The sequence below is a fragment of the Typopeltis vanoorti genome, chromosome 8, assembly GCF_054136105.1.
Source record: "Typopeltis vanoorti isolate ZY-2024b chromosome 8, IOZ_Tvanoo_1.0, whole genome shotgun sequence".
In the NCBI taxonomy this organism is placed as follows: Eukaryota; Metazoa; Arthropoda; class Arachnida; order Uropygi; family Thelyphonidae; genus Typopeltis; species Typopeltis vanoorti.
The window spans coordinates 10928000-10953525 of NC_143556.1; the positions used below are offsets into that span (position 1 = coordinate 10928000).

The 25526-nt window shown below is 34.7% G+C and overlaps 1 protein-coding gene across 1 annotated transcript in view; it reads right to left on the bottom strand.

Annotated features, from left to right (window-relative positions):
• LOC150103729 (sulfhydryl oxidase 2-like) overlaps positions 1-25526 on the bottom strand; it is a 162499-nt gene that overhangs the window by 73997 nt on the left and 62976 nt on the right. Inside the window, exon 4 of the mRNA XM_090397064.1 lies at positions 9556-9707. Within this exon, the coding sequence (XP_090253190.1) occupies positions 9556-9707 (152 nt within the window). The remainder of the gene's footprint in view (positions 1-9555; positions 9708-25526) is intronic.

A 25526-nucleotide genomic window follows, 5' to 3' on the forward strand; every position in this document is an offset into this window, starting at 1 on the left:
AAAATATTCTGGAGGTTGTTGAAGAAGCTTAGGAATGGAGGAAAGAGTGCTGTAAAATGAGTTAGAGATGACAAAGGTGACATCAAAACAGGAGAAAAAGATATCCTTGAAGTATGGAGTAATTACTTTGAAAAACTGCTAAATGAAACAAGCAGTGATGGCAGCACAGTGGTAAAAAACACTGTCCAGGCATGCAGTCAGGAATACATATCTGTACTTGAAGTAGAAAAAGCCATCAAAGGCTTGAAATGTGGAAAGGCAGCAGGAGTAGATGACGTTCGACCAGAAATGCTGAAGTATGGTGGTATAAAAGTTTTACAGTGGCTGCACTGCATAGTTCAGAAAGCCTGGACAGAGGGACGAATTCCCGATGATTGGAGTAGAGCTCTCATAGTACCCATATATAAAAAGCGAAATAAAACTGAATGTGAGAATTACAGAGGTATTTCCCTACTGAGTGTTCCTGGCAAGATCTATGCAAGTATACTTGAGAAGAATTGTGGAAGAAAAGCTTGAAGAACAAGCTGGATTCAGGCCAAATAGAGGCTGTCAGGATCAGATCTTCACTTTACAACAAATTGCTGAGAAAGCATGGGAATATAACAAAGATCTGTATTTAAGTTTTGTTGATCTGGAAAAGGCATATGACAAGGTGCCAAGAGAGAAGCTATTCAATACACTACAGTTATATGGTGTCAATGGGGCATTATATCAAGCAGTACTTAGTCTTTATTTGATTTGTAAGTCAGCAGTTAGAATTGAAGGAAGTACAGGAAGATGGTTTAATGTTAAATCTAGTGTGAGACAAGGATGTACATTATCTCCTCTGTTATTCATTATCTATATGGATCACATTATGAAGGAAAGTGGTATTACACATTATATCAGAATTGGAGATGTTAATGTCAGCTCTTTGCTTTATGCTGACGATGTTATTGATGACTTATCGATAAATCCGCTACGAGTATGCAAGATTCCTTGACTAAATTAAATAACTGTTGTAATAGATATGGTATGAAGGTCAGCAATAAAAAGACAAAGACAATGAAAATAGGCAGAATCGTTGAAAGTGTCAACTGCATTGTGAATGGAGAACCTGTGGAACAAGTAAAACATTTCACCTACTTAGGCAGGATTTTTAGTGAAAATGGTAAATTAAATATGGAAATAAACAACAGAATCAGCAAAGCTGGTATGGTAGGAAGTCAATAAATTCATATGGAATAAGAGATAAATTAGTCAGAACACTAAATTAGCTGTTTACAAGATAGTGTTCAAACCAGTTTTTACTTAAGGATCTGAGAGCTGAGTCAGAAGTAAAACACTTGACCAAAGACTAGAGACCGCATATATGCCCGCACATATAGCCTGTACACCCTTTTAAGGTACATGTCAGGAATTTGATGATGATGATGATAATACTTTGATTTTGAGTGTATGCATGCATGAACTTGAAGGAGCCTTACCATTCTTTTCGTATTCAGCAGCTTAGCTTAAAATTGCTCTTATAGTTAATTCACCCATTTTTTTGTATTCTTGTGCAATCTTTCTCTGGAATCGCCTTGTTCATTTTTCTTTATTATTTCAAGTTTTTCTTCCAATGAGATTACTTTTCGAATCATTTTCACACTTTTTTCATCACTAATTCTTTTACTCATGTGAAAGGTTATCAAAATGCTTTAAAATAAAATAAAAAAGTAAGGAAAACAATTGCAAAGGAGGCACGAGATATGATAATCAAACTTCTATGTAATTAGCAGTCGACATAAATTTGGTGGTAAATTTAGAACATAGTGCACATGGAAATAGTGTAGTATGCCATTATAAAATAACTTTGTAAAATGTTTTAAATCGATAACTAAATTATTTCTTCCTGGTGAGTGATTTTTTAAAATAGTTAGCCATAAAAAAAGTATAGATCGAAAATTTTTAAAATCTGTAGCATTTCTTTTTAAGATGTATACAGGCGCACTAATCGAATTTGGGTATCGAAAAAAAATGACACACTAATCAAAGGCATATTAATCGAGGGATTGCTGTAACTACCTTAGAAGATAAGAGAATTCAAAGATGTTCACAATAATGTGAAAGAAACTGTTAATAATAATAATAATAAAATAAAACTAGAAATCAAATCTTAATTTTCTAAACTAACTTCATAACAGTATACTTCAAACATTGAACTTTCTTTGTAGTATACAAATCCTTTATGTGGCGACGAGACGATAATCCTTTTATATTTGAAACATGTTGAAATAATATACTGCTTACCACTCGTTCCACAGAATTTAGCAATTATCTCTAACACTGAAAACAGATTACGTAAATTCTAAAAGAAGGTACAAACAAATTTAGTGAGAATCATAAATAAACATGCTATAATATATCTTTTATATAAAAAGTCCATAAGAAATAATTATGTTCATTAAAACACATTTATTATCAACAAAAATCAAAGCTAAAATTCATGTTATCTTAAAGTGACAATCACATTCATGAAGTGAACTATACACAGTGGGCCTGTTAAGTAATGAGATTTTTTTTTTAATTTTTTTTTTTTTTTTTTTTTTTTTTTTTTTTACAGGACAGCCCTTGAATAAAGGTAATAAATGTGATATTTTAAGGATACTTGTGACATAAAGATTGAATAATATAAGCATGTAAATACAAGAAAGATATTTAATTAGCCAAATATTTTGGTCTGAAAATTGCAGACCATCTTCAATGGCACTACAAGAACAGTTTTAAAAAATACAATGTGGAATACTAACAATAGATCGTTTAAAAATAGAACAAGCTGCGTGATGTTATATCACTAAGTATTAAAGGGAATATTTTTAAGCAGAGACATGATTGAAATAAAGATATTAATTACTAATATTAAATACATAAAATTAATATGAATTAATGAGTTATCCTGATAAGACTTTCCCAGATTTTTGATACAAATATACAGTCATTCCGATTCAGGTTAAGATGATGGAGTAAGGCCTCTACGCTTTCTTTGAATAAACGTTCAAATTTATAGCAAGAACTATGTGTAAGAGGCGAGTTTTTGCTAAAAGGATTTTGTGGTTAGTTTCTATCCGGTGCTGAGCCAATCCAGATTTTTCAGGTTTGCTGTGATGAATGGAGGATTGATGTTCTTGGATTCTTTTTTCAAGAGAGCGTCCAGTTTGTCCAAAATAGGGTTCTCCTATTTTAGACAAACTGGACAAACGAGATCACAGTTGCAGGGAATTTGATGAACTCCAGGAAGAGACATAGTCGAGCGTTTGTCTTTAGGAGTAGGAAAATGGGAAGATAATTTGTTAATAGGTGAATACGTAGCTGTTAACTCATATTTCTTCAGAATTCTTGCGATAGGTTCTGAAATCCCAGAGATATATGGAATTGGAACTCGATGTATTGAATCTTTGTTGTTTAGTGGTGAATTATAAGAATCGAGAAGATGTTGCGTACTCTTTTCAGAAAAGCCATCGAGTTTCATGTGTTGTTGGATAGTAGAAAGTTCTTTCTGTAGAAAATTAGAAGTAGAACAATTAGTTTGGGCTCTCTGATTAGACATTTTATGATTCCTGTTTTTTGACAAGGATGATGGGCTGATTCTATAAGAATATTATGACCTGTGAACATTGGTTTCCTGTAAACTGTAGTTGTAAGAGTATTTGAAGGTGACCGGATAAGGAGAACATCTAAAAATGATAACTCGTTGTTTTTTTCCATTTCCATAGTAAACTTTATGCGATGATGTAAGGAACTGAAACTGTTTAGAAAAGAAGGTAAGGAGTCTTTGTTGTGAGGCCATACAGTAAAGATGTCATCTATATATCTTACCCAAAAGGATGGTTGAGGGAAAATAGATGAGAAGAGGACTTTTTCTAGATGTTCTAAATAAAAGTTGGCTAAAGCAGGAGAGAGAGGACTTCCCATGGCCGTTCCTTCTACTTGGCTGTAAAATTTGTTTTGACATAAGAAATATCCAGAGTATATTACAAAATCGAATAGTTTTGTAATGTCTTCTGGAAAGATGTCAGTGAGTAATTTTAAAGTCTCCTTGAGAGGTACGTTTGTATATAAAGATTCTATATCAAAGCTCACCATAAGATCTGTAGGTTGCAATGGGATATTTTTCAATTTTTCTAAGAAATCTGAGGAGTTTTTAAGAAAGGTATTAGAGTTGCCTATGTGATATTTCAATAATTTAACTAGATATCTGGCTATACGGTAAGTAGGAGAATCAATACAATCTACTATTAGACGAAGAGAAAAGTCAATCTTATGTATTTTAGGTAGATCATAAAATCTAGGAGGTCTTGCAAAATGAGTTTTAAGTCTTTCAATTGTGTCTCTATCTAAACTGATGACTTCATCTAGGAGAGAATTTAATTTCTTTAGTTGTCTGTTGGTTGGATCATAATCAAGTTCTTTATATGTTTAGCGATTTCGAAGTAAAAGAGAAAGTTTTCTTCTGTAATTTGCAGAGTCCCTAACTACTGTTGCTTTCCCCTTGTCAGTTTGGTGATAATGAGGTGATTGTTTTTTCTCAAGGACTGTAAAGATTTCATTTCAGAAAGAGATATGTTGGAAGGAGGAAGTTTGGCCTTAAGTAGAGAAGAAGCGACTTCTAGGCGAAGAGCATTAGCTTTATCACTAGTTAGATGACTGAGATTCCTTTCAATGTTAACTAGGAAATCTAGATATGGTATCTTATTAGGAACAATAGAAAAATCATGTCCTTTTGACAGGATGAGGGTTTTGCTATCAGAGAACGTCCAGATATATTGACAATCTTACAACTACAGTTTACAGGAATCCAACGTTCACAGGTCGTTATATTCTTAAAGAATCAGCCCATCATCCTCGTCAAAAACAGAAATCATAAAATGTCTAATCAGAAGAGCCAAAATTAATTGTTCTACTTCTAATTTTCTACAGAAAGAACATTCTACTAACCAACAACACATGAAACTCAATAGCTTTTCCGAAAAGAGTATACAACATCTTCTCGATTCATATAATCCACCACTAAACAACAAAGATTCAATATGTCGAGATCCAATTCCATACATCTCCGGGATTTCAGAACCTATCTCAAGAATTCTGAAGAAATATGAGTTAACAGCTACATATTCACCTATTAACAAATTATCTTCCCATTTTCCAAATTCACAGTTGCAGGGAATTTGATAAACTCCAGGAAGAGACAAATGCTCAAATATGTCTCTTCCTGGAGTTTATCAAATTCCCTACAACTGTGATCTCTCCTATTTTGGACAAACTCTCTTGAAAAAAGAATCCAAGAACATCAATCCTCCATTCATCACAACAACGTTGAAAAATCTGGATTGGCTCAGCACGGGATAGAAATTAACCACAACATCCTTTGGGCAAAAACTCGCCTCTTACATAGATCCTGCTATAAATTTGAACGTTTATTCAAAGAAAGCATAGAGGCCTTACTCCATCGTCCTAACCTGAATCTGAATGACTGTATATCTGTATCAAAAATCTGGGATGGTCTTATCAGGAAAACTCATTAATTCATATTAATTTTATGTTATTTAATATTAGTAATTAATATCTTTATTTCAATCATGTCTCTCCTTAAAAATATTCCCTTTAATACTTAGTGATATAACATCACGCGGCTTGTTCTATTTTTAAATGATCTATTGTTAGTATTCCACCTTGTATTTTTTAAAACTGTTCTTGTAGTGCCATTGAAGATGGTCTGCAATTTTCAGACTGAAATATTTGGCTAATTAAATATCTTTCTTGTGTTTACGTACTTATATTATTCAATCTTTATATCACAAGTATTCTTAAAATATCAAATTTTAATCCTTCACGGGGAAAATACCACCAAAATAACCAGTAAATTAGGAAAACTTTCAGTTATACAACGTAGTTCAAGAGCACAGATCAATTTTTTAAAAAATTGCCACGACAACATGATTATTCCCAATTTCGCTAAGATTAAAGAAACTATAAAATCTCCTGGAGCTCATAATATTTACCAGAACACCAGCTTATCTTTAATCCATAACCAACTTAATGCTGCTAAATGTGATCTTGCTATTAACAGTCATCACATTTCTGATCTTCGCACCTATATTTCCACAAACTTGGATCCACATCTTTCACACATAGTTCTAAATGTGGTTAAACGTCTACTCAACGAGCATATAATAAACTAAGTCAACATCTAAACCACAAACACGAAGCACTTTCTTCTAAACAATTCAAGCCCTTCAAAACTCCAGATAATTGGATCGTCAATATATTTGGATGTCCTCTAACTGATAGCGAAACCCTCAACCTGTCAAAAGGACATGATTTTTCTATTGTTCCTAATAAGATACCATATCTAGATTTCCTAGTTAACATTGAACGGAATCTCAGTCATCTAACTAGTGATAAAGCTAATGCTCTTCGCCTAGAAGTCGCTTCTTCTCTACTTAAGGCCAAACTTCCTCCTTCCAACATATCTCTTTCTGAAATGAAATCTTTACAGTCCATGAGAAAAAACAATCACCTCATTATCACCAAAGCTGACAAGGGAAAGCAACAGTAGTTATGGACTCTGCAAATTACAGAAGAAAACTTTCTCTTTTACTTCGAAATCGCTCCACATATCAAGAACTTGATTATGATCCAACCAACAGACAACTAAAGAAATTAAATTCTCTCCTAGATGAAGTCATCAGTTTAGATAGAGACACAATTGAAAGACTTAAAACTCATTTTGCAAGACCTCCTAGATTTTATGATCTACCTAAAATGCATAAGATTGACTTTCCTCTTCGTCCAATAGTAGATTGTATTGATTCTCCTATTTACCGTATAGCCAGATATCTAGCTAAATTATTGAAATCTCGCATATGCAACTCTAGTTCCTTTCTTAAAAACTCCTCAGATTTCTTAGAAAAATTGAAAAATATCCCATTGCAACCTACAGATCTTATGGTGAGCTCTGATATAGAATCTTTATATACAAATGTACCTCTCGAGGAGACTTTAAAATTACTCGCTGACATCTTTCCAGAAGACATTACAAAACTATTCGATTTTGTAATATACTCTGGATATTTCTTATGTCAAAACAAATTTTACAGCCAAGTAGAAGGAACGGCCATGGGAAGTCCTCTCTCTCCTGCTTTAGCCAATTTTTATTTAGAACATCTAGAAAAAGTCCTCTTCTCATCTATTTTCCCTCAACCATCCTTTTGGGTAAGATATATAGATGACATCTTTACTGTATGGCCTCACAACAAAGACTCCTTACCTTCTTTTCTAAACAGTTTTAATTCCTTACATCATCGTATAAAGTTTACTATGGAAATGGAAAAAAAGAACGAGTTATCATTTTTAGACGTTCTCCTTATCCGATCACCTTCAAATACTCTTACAACTACAGTTTACAGGAAACCGATGTTCACAGGTCGTTATATTCTTAAAGAATCAGCCCAATATCCTTGTCAAAAAACAGGAATCATAAAATGTCTAATCAGAAGAGCCAAAACTAATGGTTCTACTTCTAATTTTCTACAGAAAGAACTTTCTACTATCCAACAACACATGAAACTCGATGGCTTTTCTGAAAAGAGTACGCAACATCTTCTCGATTCTTATACTTCACCACTAAACAACAAAGATTCAATACGTCGAGTTCCAATTCCGTACATCTCTGGGATTTCAGAACCTATCTCAAGAATTCTGAAGAAATATGAGTTAACAGCTACGTATTCACCTATTAACAAATTATCTTCCCATTTTCCTTCTCCTAAAGACAAAAGCTCAACTATGTCTCTTCCTGAAGTTGATCAAATTCCCTGCAACTGTGATCTCTCCTGTTTTTGACAAACTGGATGCTCTCTTGAAAAAAAGAATCCAAGAACATCAATCCTCCATTCATCACAACAAACCTGAAAAATCTGGATTGGCTCAGCATGGGATAGAAACTAACTACAACATCCTTTGGTCAAAAACTTGCCTCTTACATAGATCCCGCTATAAATTTGAACGTTTATTCAAAGAAAGCGTAGAGGCCTTACTCGATTGCCCTAACCTGAATCAGAATGACTGTATATCTGTATCAAAAATCTGGGAAAGTCTTATCAGGATAACTCATTAATTCATATTAATTTTATGTTATTTAATATTAGTAATTAATATCTTTATTTCAATCATGTCTCTGCTTAAAAATATTCCCTTTGATGCTTAGTGATATAACATCACGCAGTTGTTCTATTTTTAAATGATCTATTGTTAGTATTCCACCTTGTATTTTTTAAAACTTTTCTTGTAGTGCCACTAAAGATGGTCTGCAATTTTCAGACCGAAATATTTGGCTAATTAAATATCTTTCTTGTGTTGTGTTTATAGTTTTGACAACTAGAGCATGTATTGTAATTGCAGGTACAACTTTCGAGTTGGGTGATGCAGAAGTTTTCATGTTGAAACTGTTATTATCAAATGTGGAGCTTGTCAGAAGTTGTGCCATGGAACAAAGAGCTATGATAAAATTTTTCTGTAAATTAGGAAAAACTGTTACAGGAGTGTACCAAGACCTAAAAAAAAGTTTACAGCGATGACTGTCTTAGCCAGGTGTTCTGCTGGTTTCAACATTTAAAGAAGGGAGGGAGTCCCAGGAGTATGAACCATGCTGTTGATGGCCAGTTTCTGCACAGACAAATGGAAATGTGGTGAAAGCTAGGAAAATTGTTGCCCATGATAGGTGAATAACCACTAGGCTACTCGCTGTACAGATTGGTGTCATCAGGTTACATGTTGTCAAAATTTCATCCATGTAGTTGATCAAGATCATGATGTGTTGGAAACAATTATCAATGATGAAAGTTGGTGTTTTCAGTTTGATCTAGAAACGAAACGCCAGTACATTGGATAGTGTGAAATGTCTTCTCCCAAGCAGAAGAAAGTCAGATTGCAAAAATCATGTGTCAAGACAATGGTTATTGTTTTTTTTTGATGCTGCTGGAATTATCCACTGCAAATTTATTCCTGAGGGCGCCACAATGAATGGTCAGCATTATTTAGGAGTAATGCAATGTCATATGTGGGTCTGTATGCCCACATATGACATGTCAGGAAAGAACCATTCCACAACAATAATTGGTTTCTGTTGCATGACAATGCACTCTCTGAAGTCGATCTGTGTGATTTGAACCCCCCCCCCATTCACCAGATATGGGCTCCTGCAGACTTTTTCCTCTTCCCAAAGATGAAGTGTGTCTTGAAAGGGGAGCACTTCAGCGACATTGAGGACATCCAATGTGGTGTGACCCAGACACTGAAGAAGTTTCCCTGTTCAGGACTTTCACCATGCCTTCCAATACCTGTACGACAGATATAAACATTGTGTGGAGTTGGAGGGAGATTATTTTGAATCAGTTGAAAATTCCAAATAGTTCTTTGGGTTGATATAATAATTGTTGTTTAATTACTTAACAGGCACACTATGTATGATTTAATATTTTAAGTTTTTCAGCTGATATTCTGTTGATACTAATTAATTTCTCATGTAACACCTACTGCAGAGGTTGAAGGTTTGGCCAGTTCTTAGGGACATCCTCATTCCAATGAGAAAGCAAAAATTCAATAACCTTATGTCGTAAAGCAAGAGCAGTTCTTCCATCTGTAACTTCTGCTCCTTTATCTTGTTCATTTGCTTGAATCCAAAACATCTAACAAAAGTAATCACTTATTTACTAAAGTTATTATAGAAAGTATGTTTAAAAATATATTTGCTAGTTTAACTTGCTATAACTTAGAAGCAATTTGATACAATCATTTAAAAATCCAGGAAGGAGCTGTGTGTAAGTTTGTAGTTTGTGTGTGTGTGCATATGTGCCAGATTTCGATTCTGTGAATTCACAAGGCATTCACAAGTGCCCGCACTTGTGAATAGTTTAGTTGAGCATTATAGTTGGGGCTTGAAAAATGTGCTTGTCTGATGAGCAGAATTTCTTTTTTAAATTCATCAACTAAAATCAGAAAAGGAGTTCTGGTTTAATAGTCCATTTTGTTTCCATAATGCCAATTTTGTTTTATGTTATTAATTTTTTTTGTATGTTTACCTTATTTATTCTTTTAAAAATCAAGACATAAGAAGAAGAATTCATCATGAAATATTATTACCAGAAGCACTTATATTTTATTTTAAATGCCTTTGTTTGTAAAAATGTTTTGACTAAGTTTCGTAGCCATTGTCAATACAATTACAGGAAAACACAATAAACACAGGATTCAGTGGAACAAAATCAAGTGTTAAATACATAAGTTATTTTCACTTTTAAAAATTGAGATGTAAGGGGAAGAATTCATCATAAAATATTATTATTATATTAGTATTCGAGTATCATTAATTCAGAATACTTTAGCTGCCAGAACAAACTGTATAAAGAGATAGAGGAAACAGCTATGGGTTCTCCCCCTTCGCCAACTCTAGATAATTACTTTGTGAAACATTTCACCCACCATATTCTGGACGTATTTTCACCAAAACCATAGGTTTGGTACAGATATGTTGATGTATTTGCTGTAGGAAACTCCTTATCTAATCTTCATAAATTTCTTGAAAAAAATTCAATAGATCAAAAAATCAAATTTACCCTAGAAGTAGAAGATAAGAACAGTCTTCCTTTTCTGGATGTTCTCATTCTACATCAATGAAATGGTAGTCTACAGACATAGTATTCAACACAAAATACGAGGCTAATCTTCTTGAATGGCAGTCAGTCTCAAGTAGAGTAATGTGGGCAAATATGAGAATGGGGAACTGGACAATGAGACTTATTTGTGCCTATGGTGCCACAGAAGGTTCTACTAAGGTAGAAGTGGAGGAATTTTTTGACGCTTTAGAAAAAGCAACTGACACAATGAAAGAGGAAAAGTTGGTCATTGTTAGGGATCTAAATAGCAGATTAGGAAATGACTGTGAGACATACAAAAATATTTTGTGAAAATTTGGAGAAAAGAGCAAAGCTAATAATGGCAAATACCTGTTGGATTTCTACTCAGGACATGAACTGGTTATTACTAACACAACATAAAAAGTGCATAAATTCACATGGAGAGAAGAGGCAAGGAGAAAGAAGAGTTGACTATGTTATTGTTGATAGTGATGTTTTCTCCCTGGTGCAGGACACCAGAGTGTACAGAGGATTTGAAACTGGAAGTGATCACTATTTAGTCTTGAGCAGGATAAAATTGAATTTCGTATTGAAAAGAATAACATGTAAGAAAGTTTTAAAGTGAATAAAAGTTGAGCAGCTCTCAGATGTGAATTGCAGGCTAAAATACACAAAGATTATTGAAGAAAAAATGAAAGAGTTTGAGAACAATAATCAAACTTTGGAGATTCACTGGCAAACTCTGAAGAAAACATTGATTGATTCTGCCAGAGAGGCATGTGGTGAGGTTGTCTGCAAGGATAAAAAAATCAGAACTCCCTGGTGGACACAGGAAGTTAAAGAAGAAAGCATATCAAAAGTTCCTGTCAAATAAGTCAGCTTGTGCTCTTAGAGAATACAGAGACAAATGCAAGAATGCTAAACACTGTGTAAAACTAGCTAAACAAAAATCATGGGAGGACTTTGGCAAGAATATAGAAAATAAGTATCACCCCAAAACCTATAAAGTAATAAAATACATGAATAAAGAAATAAAAGAAAAGATAAAAATCCAAACAATAGATTTAGAAAAATGGGTGACCTATTTCCAAAATCTCTGGACAGATGAGAACAATGAATTAAAATTATATAAGACAAAGAATGACCTAATAGAAAATATCACAATGTTAGAACTGAAAAATATAATAAAGAAGATGAAAAATAGGAAAACGCCAGGAGAAGACAATATAAATATAGAACTCGACAAAAATGCAGGTGAAAAATTTAATGAAAGACTTTTGAAATTTTTTAATATGGTTTGGATGTCCGGAAAAACCCCTAACTCTTGGAAAAAAGCACTGGTCATCCCAATCTATAAAAAAGGAAATAAAGATAATTGCAATAGTTATAGGGGAATTAGCCTGCTGAATACAGGATATAAAATATATGCAGGAATATTAAAAGAGAAACTAAGGAGCATTGTAGAAAACAAATTACTAGAAGAACAAAAGGCTTCCGAAAAGGCCGATCCTGCATAGATCCAATTTTTACTTTAAAATTATTAATAGAAAAGAGAAGATAATTTCAAAAAGAAACACATGTGGCATTTATTGATTATGAAAAAGCTTTTGACAAAATTAGTCGACAAAAATTGTTTAAAATATTAACCAATTTAAACATATCAAACCAAATTTTACAATCTATTCAAGAAATATATACAGGAAATAAAATAGCAGTTAAATTAGAACACACCTCAGAATGGAAAGATATATCAAGAGGAGTACGACAAGGATGTACCCTCTCACCTCTGCTTTTCAATATATATATAAATGAAATATTAACAATCTGGAAACAGCATAACCCATTTGGTATACAAATGACCCTGCAAATGAAGATAGATACACTACTATTTGCAGATGATCAAATAGTATTAGCTACATCAGAAGATTACTATTATTATTACTATTATTACGGGCAACTCCAGGGAGTCATTGGACTCATCGAGGGAGGCCCCAAATCATATTCATCACAACTATTTGACATTCATACAGTATCTATCATACCTCGCCTTAAACTCATTCACTGTCACAGCATCCACCACAGACTCAGGGAGCGCATTCCACTCATTCACTACTCTAAAAGTAAAGAACCCAGCTCTAACACCTTTACTAACCACACTTTTGCCCAGAAAGATGACTTACAAAGATCATTAAAATCATTAAATGATATCTCAAAGCAATATAATATGACAATATCCAAAGAAAAAACAAAAATAATGGCATTCAAAGGAGAAAACCCAATAAGAAGTAAAATAGTGATCGATAATAAAATACTAGAACAAGTAAACACTTTCAGATACTTGGGATGTGATCTATCATACGAAGAAGAAAAAGACACTAAAATATCAAACTTTGTCAAAGTAAATGGCATAATAAACAGTATATTTAAGCCATCCCTGGTACAAAAACACACTAGAATCAGACTATATAATGTCTTGTCAAAACCAACTCTACTATACGGAAGCGAAACATGGACCATGAAAAGGAAAGATGAAAAACGAATTCAAACAGCAGAAATGAAAAACAGCTGGATATACCAAGTGGGACAACAAAACAAATGAAGAAATCTTACAATCCCTAAAAATCAAACCAATTAATTACTACATAAGACAGTATAAACAAAAATGGCTAGAACATTTAAATAGAATGGACAACAGCAGACTACCAAAAATATTATACAGATACAAAATAAGTGGAAAAAGAAGAATCGGAAGACCAAGAAAGAGATGGCATGAGACCGGAACAGGCCACATGGCCTATATTCCATGTTAGGAAGAAGAAGAAGAAGAGAAGGTGGCAAGATATTCTGGAGGTTGTTGAAGAAGCTTAGAAATGGAAGAAAGAGTGCTGTAAAAGGAATTAGAGATGATAAAGGTGACATGAAACGGGAGAAAAAGATATCCTTGAAGTATGGAGTAATTACTTTGAAAAACTGCTAAATGAAACAAGCAGTGATGACAGCACAGTGATAAAAAACACTGCCCAGGCATGCAGTCAGGAATTCATATCCATACTTGAAGTAGAAAAAGCCATCAAAGGCTTGAAATGTGGAAAGGCAGCAAGAGTAGATGATATTCCACCAGAAATGCTGAAGTATGGTGGTATAAGAGTCTTACAGTGGCTGCACTGCATAGTTCAGAAAGCCTGGACAGAAGGATGAATTCCCGATGATTGGAGTAGAGCTCTCATAGTACCCATATATAAAAAGGGAAATAAAACTGAATGTGAGAATTACAGAGATATTTCCCTACTGAGTGTTCCTGGCAAGATCTATGCAAGTATACTTGAGAAACGGTTGAGAAGAATTGTAAAAGAAAAGCTTGGTGAAGAACAAGCTGGATTCAGGCCAAATAGAGGCTGTCAGGATCAGATCTTCACTTTACGACAAATAGTGCAGAAAGCATGGGAATATAACAAAGATCTGTATTTAAGTTTTGTCGATTTGGAAAAGGCATATGACAAGGTGCCAAGAGAGAAGCTATTCAATATGCTACAGTTATATGGTGTCAATGGGGCATTATATCAAGCAATACTTAGTCTTTATTTGAGTTGTAAGTCAGCAGTTAGAATTGAAGTAAGTACAAGAAGATTTTTTAATGTTAAATCTGGTGTGAGACAAGGATGTACATTATTCCCTCTGTTATTCGTTTTCTATATGGATCACATTATGAAGGAAAGTGGTATTAAACATGATATCAAAATTGGAGATGTTAATGTCAGCTCTTTGCTTTATGCGGATGATGTTATACTTCTAAATAAATCCGCTACAAGTCTGCAAGATTCTCTGACTAAATTGAATAGCTGTTGTAATAGATATGGTATGAAGGTCAGCAATAAAAAGACAAAGACAATGAAAATAGGCAGAATCACTGAAAATGTCAACTGTGTTGTGAATGGAGAACCTGTGGAACAAGTAAAACATTTCAGCTACTTAGGCAAGATTTTTACTGAAGATGGTAAATTAAATATAGAAATAGACAACAGAATCAGCAAAGCTGGTATGGTGGGAAGCCAATTGAATAAATTCATATGGAATAAGAGAGAAATTAGTCGGAACACTAAATTAGCTGTATACAAGACAGTGTTCAAGCCAATTTTAAATTATGGAGAGCTGGGTCAGAAGTAAAACACTTGACCAAAGATGCAGATATGAGAGTCCTGAGAAAGATTATAGACATGAACAGATGGCATCAATGGCAATATCATATAAAAAACGAGTATATTAGGAAAGAACTTGACATTGTTGGCATCGAGGAATGCGTTAGCAGAGCTAATCTCAGGTGGTATGGTCACTTAAACAGAATGGGCGAAAAAAGATTAGCAAAACAAGTGTTCTCTGCCAGGTTGGCAGCAAAACGACCCAGAGGAAGACCAAGATATAGGTGGATTGATATGGTACAAAGTGCCTTAGACAACAGAAATATAAGATCTGATAATGTTGGAGTCTTGACAAGTAACAGACTGATTTGGAGGAAAATTGTAAATAGGAAGTTAGTAATGTTGTAATTTTTTTCATGTAGTACTATCATATCCTGTACACCCCTTGAGGGTACATGGCAGGAATTTGATGATGATGATGAGGTCTCCATATACAGAAAACCAACTCCTACTGGTAAATACATTGATTCTAACTCACATCATCACCCTTTTCAGAAATATGGTGTAATCAAATCTTTAGTTGACAGAGCTCATAAAATATGTTCTACAAATTCTTTTCTAAACAAAGAACTGTTTATTAACAGAACTGCGTTTATCACTAATGGTTATCATGAAAAAACTATTGAAAAAAAATCGATGATTATGGCTGTCATCCTATCCTAACCTGCCTGAAGAACAAATCAGAATTTGTATTCCATATGTTAAAGGATTTTCAGAAAAAAATTTTATTGAGAATTTTTATGACACTGAATGTTTTCGATGTTTGCTTACAAATAACAGAGAAGAAATTGCATTTTTTTTTCATGCATTTTATAAACAATATATTCTTAATCACTTATAAAATGCATGCATTTTTTCTTCACAGACATAAACACATTAATATATATAAGCAGTTAACAAATTTGCTTCAACGCTGGTAGTTGGTTATAGTTGGTTAAAATGCCATAGCATTAAGAAAAGCTTATAAACTGACCAAATATAGGAATAAATATGTGACTATATTAGGCGACCGTAAGCAGATTACATCCAAGCTATGGTCACAATGTATGTTTTTCATCTGTTCCATAAGGAATCCACATGTCAACAGACATCACTGGAGTACTACATAGGTAAATTGGCTGCAATTCCAGCCAACATAATATGTTATGTTGGCTAATGTGCATACTACTTCTATAGCATATCCAATAACTAGCCCCCTGACAATGGTATACTTAAAGATTAGGTTTGAGCAAGATTCTTGCTCAAATGTCCATTATTACGAAGTGCTCTAGCAAGATTTCACCTAACTATCAACATGGAAAAAGATACTATCACATATGAAAGCAATAGTGGGTAATAGGCTTTGGTGCTACAGCATAGAAAGTCTTCACCGTTAGCATAGCGGAGGAGGATATCGTCAACACCAGAATGCCTGATAAAGAGAAATATACTTATTATAGACAAAATAAATCAGAAAGTAAATTACTTGACAATAAATTACATTCGTATTTAGCCACGTATGAGTGAGCAAGACAAAAGTTTGGATACGAAGTATCATTACAAACTCAGCTACTTGTATATATGAGGCAACTAACCTCGGATTAAATTGCCCTAGTATAGCATACTGCATAGCACTTCCTTTTGGATGTATTATTGAATTGATTTGTATAGTTAAGAGCTGTTCAGAAAAAAAAGTAATGCGCTGAGCAAAAGCAACATATTACAAATAATGCCCCCTCATGGAGGCAATAATTATAATATTTTGATGCAAAGAGAGAGAGAGACAGAATTCAGAGTAATATCAAGAAGAGACATTATCTTGCCTGGTGAGCTAGTTACTACAAAAGTAAGACTGGAAGAAAATGATTCTTTATTGTGAGAAATAAAACAGAATTGAGTTTTTACTAGCATCATCCCATTCTTCAATGTAGCAATGTTTGTTATTATAGCCCCATGGAAGAATGGTGTGAAGATCAGAATTCAAGATCATAGAAGTTCCATTAGGACCAAGACACATATTTAGTAACCAGTTTAGGTAAGATTCTTCTGATCTCCTTCCAGCAAAAAAAATCAAAAGAGACACTGAATGCCATGTTTAGAATGTTATGAGAATGTTTATTAAGATCACCTATGTAAGAATTAAAGGAGAAGTCAGATGCCAGGAGATTGGCTTTTATGTGAGCAATGATGGGGTGGAAATGTTCATGTACAAAAGAGAATGGGAAAACAAAAATGGTGGAGATACTTAATGAGCAGTTCATAAAGGTCTTTCAATCTTGTGAATGTGACTTCATGGAGAGATCAAGAGCAGTTGATTATGGGGAAGAGAGACCGACTGTAAGTGAGCAAACTAGATGTTAATAAGGCTGTGGGACTTGATAATATATCACCACGTATACTGAAGGAATGTGCCAGGGAGTTGACACCTACCTTGATATATTTTTTTAATACGAGTCTTGCACTTGGTCAAGTCTCTAAGGAGTGGAAGGAAGGCAAGATTGCGACACTTCATAAAGGAGGTGAGGGAACTCAAGCATGAAACTATAAGCCTATCTGTGTGTCAGGTGTTGTGGTTAAGTTGTTGGAGAAGTTTGTGAAAACTAGGATCCGGAGTTGGGTTGACTACAATGGTATTATCTTTGAGAGACAGCATGGATTTGCTAAAGGGAGATCATGTTTTAGTAATCTACTTACTTATTATAATAAAGTGACTGATTCCTTGGACAGAGGAGAAGGATACACAGTAATATACTTGGATTTCACAAAGGCTTTTGATAGAGTACCTCATGATAAGTTAACAGTCACACTACAGCAGATGGATATTAGATTAGTTTAGATTAGGAGTTGGATATTAGATTAGTGCATTGGATTGGAGACTGGCTATCTGATAGGTATCAACAAGTTGTGTATGGGGGAGCAATATCAAGGAAAGGGAAAGTCACTAGTGGAGTGCCTCAGGGGTCTGTTTTAGGGCCATTACTGTTTAACTTGTATATTAATGATATAGGTGAAGATTTGGATGGAGATATTCAGTTGTTTGCAGATGATGCAAAGTTGGGACAAGCCATAAAGAGCAGTGAAGATGTAGTGGCCTTACAAGAAGACTTGAATAAATTGAGTGATTGGGCATGGAAATGGGGATGTGAGTTCAATGTTGCAAAATGTAAGGTTTTAAAATTTGGAAAATAAAGATGGGATGCAGAATTTATGCTTGGTGAGGATATACTGTTGGAGGTGGAGGAAATAAGAGATCTGGGGTTGATGGTGGATAAGGATCTAAAATTTAGCGGACACATAGCCAAAATTGTGAAGACAACACAAAGGCTTTTGGGAATGATGTGGAGGGCACTGACATGTAGAAGTAGGGAGATTCTTGTTCTGTTGTATAAGGTTTTGATTAGGCCACACATGGACTATTGTGCCCAGATTTGGTCACCTGGTTTTCAGAAGGATGAAGAGATCTTGGAAGGGGTCCAAAGGCAACTGACTAAGGCAGTTTCTGACCTCTGGAATGATAAGTATGAGGAAAGATTGAGAATATGTAATTTGCAGAGTATGGTAGACAGGAAGAAGAGGGGAGATATGATAGAGACCTACAAGTTGTTAAGGGGTGGTTATAGGATCAATGTTGGAGTAGTTCTACAGAAAATAGTGGGAAATCAGGGGAGAACCAGAGGTCATCCCTGGAAATTATATAAAGAGGGTGTGAGTAGGGGAGTGAGAGGCAGGTTTTTTACGTGGAGAGTTGTAAATGATTGGAATGCCTTGCCTGAGAGTGTGGTGTCTGCAAGGGGTTTGAGTGTGTTTAAGACATGGTATGATGAGCTGTGTGTGTGATAAAGGGACCTCCCAGATGAGTCTTTGACTCCATGAGGTCTTGGGGGTAATAATAATAATAAAGAAACAGTCAGATGAAAGTGATTAACAATAGCTAGCAAGCAAAACACCAGAAGGCATGACTATTGTTTAAATATGATGTAAGTTCTCCACTATTAGCCCTTTCAAAATTATTTTAAGATGTACTGATAGTTTGCACTGAATTAGTTCCCACTGATGAGACTTCAATAAAGGTTGAAATCAGGCAGGAAATGATCCTTCCCATAATGCAAGACAAAATACTTGGTCTAGCCATAAATACTGTTACAACTTGAACAGTGCATAAACTTTTAATCTAACAGTAAATCACTTACAGCTTTCAGCACATATAAACCATATGTAGAAAATGCATATAGCAGCACTCAACATTAGAAATGTCACCCTTTTGCTTTCATGCGTGCATGCCTGAAGTTTGTGAGGCCAGATATCATAGCAGCGCACACACACACACACATATCATGCAACAGAAATGCTTCTACTGCTTGCTCCAACAAATCCACCTTCAGGCTGGCAATGCTGTGATGTTGTTTCTTGCAGACTACTTTCTCAAGCTCCGCCCACAAATTGAATCCAGTAGAATTCAAATTGGGACTTCCAGATGGGGATATGTGGTCGGGCACACCCCTCACCTTGTGTGCAGGAACTAAGTTCTGTTGGAGGGCCCGCTGCCTACCATGAAACAAGGTGTTTAGGGGTCATACCACAGGTTCCAGCACAATGTCTTGGTACACTTTGGCAGCAGAAGCTTTGACCCTTTCCTCACAGAAATGCAACTTGGATACCCCCCTCCCCCCAATATATCACTGATGTGGGGGTGATGACCTCTGAATCCTGGGTGCTATGGCACATGTTGTGCAACCATCTAAGGCATATAACATTCTTTTGGCAGTTAAACAACTTTGGAATGGTGAAAATCTTCTTATCTATGAAGAAGATATCTCTATCTGTTGTTCGCATCCTGCTAGAGAAGTGCCCTTGATTTTCTCTCCAAAGCATAAGTTGTGGTGTTAGGAAGTGTCCGGTTGAACAACAGGTTCTCATGCTCAGGTTATCAATTAATACATATGACATCATTCTCTGCAAAACGTTTATCTCTCATGACATCACTTTTTGCGTTTTCACAGGATTATGGCAGAGGTATGCCTTCACAGCCCTCACAAGCTGTTGTGTTTTAATGCAACATGGCCGACCTGTTCTTTGGCAGTTCAATACACAAACATTCTACAGATCCCAAATGTTTTTAGCATGTTGAAAATAACAGGTAGCTGCATTCCTGAATAACTGATTCTTTTGTTCAGCAATTTTTCGAAGTAATTACAATACATCAAGTATCTTTTTCACCAGTTTTCAATGTCACCTTTATCATCTCTACAGCACTCTTTCCTCCATTTCTGAGCTTTTTCAACAGCCTTCTGGAATATTTCGGCATCTTCTTGATATTTATTTTCTATGTTCTTACCAAAGTCCTATGACTTTTGTTTAGTTAGTTTTACACAGTGTTTAGCTCTCTTACATTTGTCTCTGTATTCTCTAAGAATACAAGCTGACTTATTTGCTAGGAACTTTTGATATGCATTCTTCTTTTCCTTCATTGCCTCTTTAACTTGCTGTGTCCACCATGGACTTTGTTGAGTCTGTTGTCTATTTCCATATTTACTTTACCATCTTTACTAAAAATCATGCCTTTGCAACGAGTTGCCCTGGTGTGTACCACCTTAACCCAGTCCTGAAGATACTTTCAGGCGCAAACTTTGTTTGCTCACACTTGGATAAAGGATTAAACTAAATTTATTATACATGCCTAAGCAGCTGAAATGTTTTACTTGTTCTATAGGTTCTCCATTCACAACGCAGTTGATATTTTCAATGCTCCTACCTATTTTCATTGTCGTTGTCTTGTTATTGCTGAACTTCATACCATACTATTACAACAGATATTCAATTCAGTCAGAGAATCTTGCAGACTTCTACCGGATTTATTGAAAAGTATAACATCATCTGCATAAAGTAAAGAGCTGACATTAAACATCTCCAATTTTGATATCAAGTTTAATACCACTTTCCTTCATAATGTGATCCAATAAATAACAGAGGGGATAATGTACATCCTTGTCTGACGCCAGATTTAATATTAAACCATCTTCCTGTACTTCCTTCAGTTCTAACTACTGACTTACAACTCAAATAAAGACTAAGTATTGCTTGATATAATGCCCCCATTGACACCATATAACTCTAGTGTTTTGAATAGCTTCTCTCTTGGCACCTTGTCGTATGCCTTTTCCAGATCTACAAAACTTAAACAAAGATCTTGGCTATATTCCCATGATTTCTCTAGAATTTGTTGTAAAGTGAAGATCTGATCCTGACAGCCTCTATTTGGCCTCAATCCAGCTTCTTCACCAAGCTTCCCTTCCACAATCCTTCTCAACCATTTCTCGAGTATACTTGCATAAATCTTACAAGGAACACTAAGTAGGGAAATACGTCTGTAATTTTCACATTCAGTTTTTATTTCCTTTTTTATATATGAGTACTCCTTTTAGAGCACACTTTCTTCCATTTCTAAGCTTCTTCAACAATCTTACCACCTTCTTGATATTTATTTTCTATGTTCTTAACAAAGTCCTCCTATGACTTTTCTTTAGATAGTTTTACACGATGCTTTGCTTTCTTACATTTGTCTCTGTATTCTCTAAGAGCAAAAGCTGACTTATTTGCCAGGAACTTTTGATATGATTTCTTCTTTTCCTTCACTGCCTCTTTAACTTCCTCTGTCCACCATGGAGTCCTGATTTTTCTATCCTTGCAGACAACCTCACCACATGCCTCTCTGGCTGAATCAATCAGGGTTTTCTTCAAGGCTTGCCAATGAATCTCCAAGGTTTGGTTCCTGTTCTCAAACTCTTTCATTTTTTCTTCAATAATCTTTGTGTATGTTAGTCTACAGTTCACATCTGAGAGATGCTCAACTTTTATTCGCTTTAAAACTTTCTTACGTTATTCTTTTCAATATGAAATTCAATTTTATCCTGTTCAAGACTAAATATTGATTGCTTCCAATTTCAAATCCTCTGTACACTCTGGTGTCCTGCACCAGGGAGAAAACATCACTATCAACAATAACATAGTCAATGAGACTTTTCTTATTCCTTGCCTCTTCTCTCCATGTGAATTTGTGCACATTTTTATGTTGGAACATGGTGTTAGTAATAACCAGTCCATGTCCTGAGCAGAAATCAAAACAGGTATTTGCCATTATTATTAACTTTGCTCTTTTCTCCAAATTTTCCCAAAATATTTTTGTATGTCTCACAATCATTTCCTACTCTGCTATTTAGATCCTCAACAAGGACCAACTTTTCCTTTTTCATTGTGTCAGTTGCTTTTTCTAAAGCATCAAAAAATTCCTCCACTTCTACCTTAGTAGAACCTTCTGTGGCACCATAGGCCCAAATAAGTCTCATTGTCCAGTTCCCCATTCTCATATTTGCCCACATCACTCTACTTGAGACTGCCTGCCATTCAGGAAGATTAGCCTCGTATTTTGTGTTGAATACTATGGCTACTCCTTCTTTTACTTGATTGTCATTGAACAATAATGATGGTCTAAAAATCCCAATCATATGGAAGGCACATATTCGACCCACGGAACCTTCCTCTCCAAGAGTTAACTATAAACAGGATTGTAGATAATCCAGGATCCTAAATCAAAAAAAACAATTGTAATGCTAAAAATAGGACAGCATTGTTACTGAAAGAAAACTATCTATAAGAAAGAATGTTTGCTCATGTTATCTTAAATAGAATTTAACTTGATGTAGTTTCTAAATAATTAATTTTTTTTTCTTTTTTTTCACTAGAGGTCATGGCAGTAGAATATCTGGTGACCAAATCATTGTTTCTTTAGTTTACTGTGTGTAATAATGTAACTCAGCTTGTCCTGTATATTTGTATATGCTCCAGATGATGATCTTAATATGAAGATCGAAACGTTGAGAAATTAAAAGAGTTATTTATAACACGGTTGTAAAGTCTAATTTCTAAAATGAATGCTGATCATCGTGCAACACTAAAAGAAAGGGCTGTAGAAATAGATAATCTAGATGTTTTTTTTTTTTTTTTCATTTGTGTAACGCGAAGTTGTTAAGTTAGAAAAAGGAGTGCAATATTGTGAACTGGAGAAAGTAATCTGGATATATTATGAACTGGATACATAAAATTAAAGATGCCAAGAAGTTATATTCTTGGTTTAATCCTTTATCCAAGCATAAGCAAACAAAGTTTGTGCCCGAAATATTTTCAGAACAGGGCAACTCGTATATAGAAGCTAATGACTTCAAATCAATTGCCTTAGCATTCCATAATGCAAAGCACATATCCTTACAGACATGTATAATACTATGCATTATGGGAAGGGTCACTACCCAGACTAGTTTCAACCTTTATCGAGGTCTCAACAGTGGGAACCAGACCAAGAGGTGATACTAAGCTTGAAGTAATATTTCTATATACGAGTAGCCAAAAGGTGTCACACCTTATTATTAAAATGCTCTGGATTACAGATAGTTGTTGGAAGTTTTTTTTCCCACTTGGTTATACTATAAATTAAAGTTGCCAAGAAATTATATTCTTGGTTTAATCCTTTATCCAAGTATAAACAAACAAAGTCTGCACCTGATAAGGATATGTGCTTTGCATTTTGGGATACTAAAGCAAGTGATGTGAAAATACACTTGGATAAAGGATTAAACCAATAAAAGAACTGGATACAAACTGGAGAAAGCTGTTGCTATACAGAAGAAAGGGGGAATGTGAAAGATTGGAGTCTTGTTCAACCCAGCATTAGTGCTGTAAAGTTTGAAGATAATTCACCCACTATCATATATAAAGCATGACTTGAAAGAAAGTTATCAAATTCAGATTGCAAGACAGATCAGAAGATGGTAGCTTAGTTAACTAGTCTTAAAAACCTATTATGAAAACTCCCAATGTCATGCAAGCACTTTCAATTTCATTTGTCCAAAGGTAGGTAGGAAATGTAATCTACAAGTCCAGTAGATAGGAGGGATGATATCACTCAAACATAAGTTATTGAAGGGTACTTTCCAAGTAGATACTGGGGAAGGAGGGGGGAGAGATTTTCCCAAAAGAAATAAGGACAGAGAGTCATCTGGAAGATGTGCAAGGATGCATGGAATGCAATGCCTGAGAGAGCAAGTGCACAGATGATGAATGATTAAGGTGAGGTGTGATGGACTGTGGGAATAAGAGTAGACTTTCACAATGAACATCATGACTCCATGTAGGTTGAGAGATGATGATGATAATATTCAGAGTGCTCAATATCAGGATTACACAATGTCTCTATTAGACCTATTATAACCAAAATTGGTTATTAGCTCAACTTTGCAATATTTATTAATCTAAGATGCTACTATTCATGAATAAAATGGGTTTTCTTGTAACAGGTTGTAGTGCTCTGTGGCATTACTCATTTAATAATAATAAGCATTTCTAAGAAGACCCTCATATTTGAAATTAATATACAGGTATCCTTGATTAAAGCGATTATTTAATCCTCGATGTTACTGCATATATCAAAATCGCGTTAATCAAATATAATAATCAATGGTAACAATTGCAATAAATCCATGATCGATTACTGTATTAACAATTCGTTTTATATGGTACTCTTTTAGGAAAGATAAAAAATGAATGCAAAGTAAATGTTTAATAAATGCTTGTACCTACATTAGTTACTGCACTTTTTTTTTTTTATCAAAAAAGTTATCAAAGTCGTTTTAGTTTTTTTCTTATAAGCATATATTCTATGATAACAAGCAAAATGACTTTCTAGACCTTGGCAAACAAACATTCTTAGATTAACATCTGGATCCACATCCATTACTTGCTACTTAAGCGATCCTAAACTGTGAAATATTCCATCCAGTTCTTTGATTGTTATCTCCTTTGGAACCTCATCTTCACATTCCATTTGTTTGGCATATCAAACAAATGGAATGTGAAGTATGTGAAGAATGTATATCAAACATATGCACATTGTTGTTCATTTTCAAGAAGATCGTTGTCACTGAAATCTTTTGAATTTGAATCCAATAATGCTTTAACATTTTGAAAGCTTTTTCCACTTGGTTAGACTATAATAAATTTAGTTTAATCCTTTATCAAAGTGTAAGTAAACAAAGTTTGCGTCTCAAGTATCTTCAGGACTTAGGCAACTCGTGGTAAAGGTGGACCAAGCTCTCATCTCTCCTTGTCTTAATATCTCCCATAATACAAAGCACATCTCCCCGTGCAGATGTATAATGCTATGCATTAAAGGGCCACTCCCAGATGGTTTCAACCTTTATTGAAGCCTTGTCAGTGGGAGCCAGTGATACTAAGGTGGATGAAATGGAGAAGTCATATTTACCTATACGAGTTGCCAAAAGGTGTCTCACCTTATTATTAAATTACTGTGGATTTAGAGAAAGATGTTGAAAGTTTTTTATATATATTATATTATACTAAGACATGGAGTGATGAGAGCTTGGTCCACCTTTACCACGAGTTGCCTCAGTACTGAAGATACTTCAGGTACAAACTTTGTTTGTTTACACTTGGATAAAGGATTAAACTAAATTTATAATTCTTTAACATCTTCTGCATCAATACCATCAAAACCAAGGTCTTCACCACACTTGCTCCCACTAGTCATGAATATTTTCTTCAGTTCATGTTTAATGTTAAAATTTTTCCAAAATTCTTGGAGCCTAATCGCATTTTCTCCCGTTGTTGTTTCTAGTGCCTTTGAGAA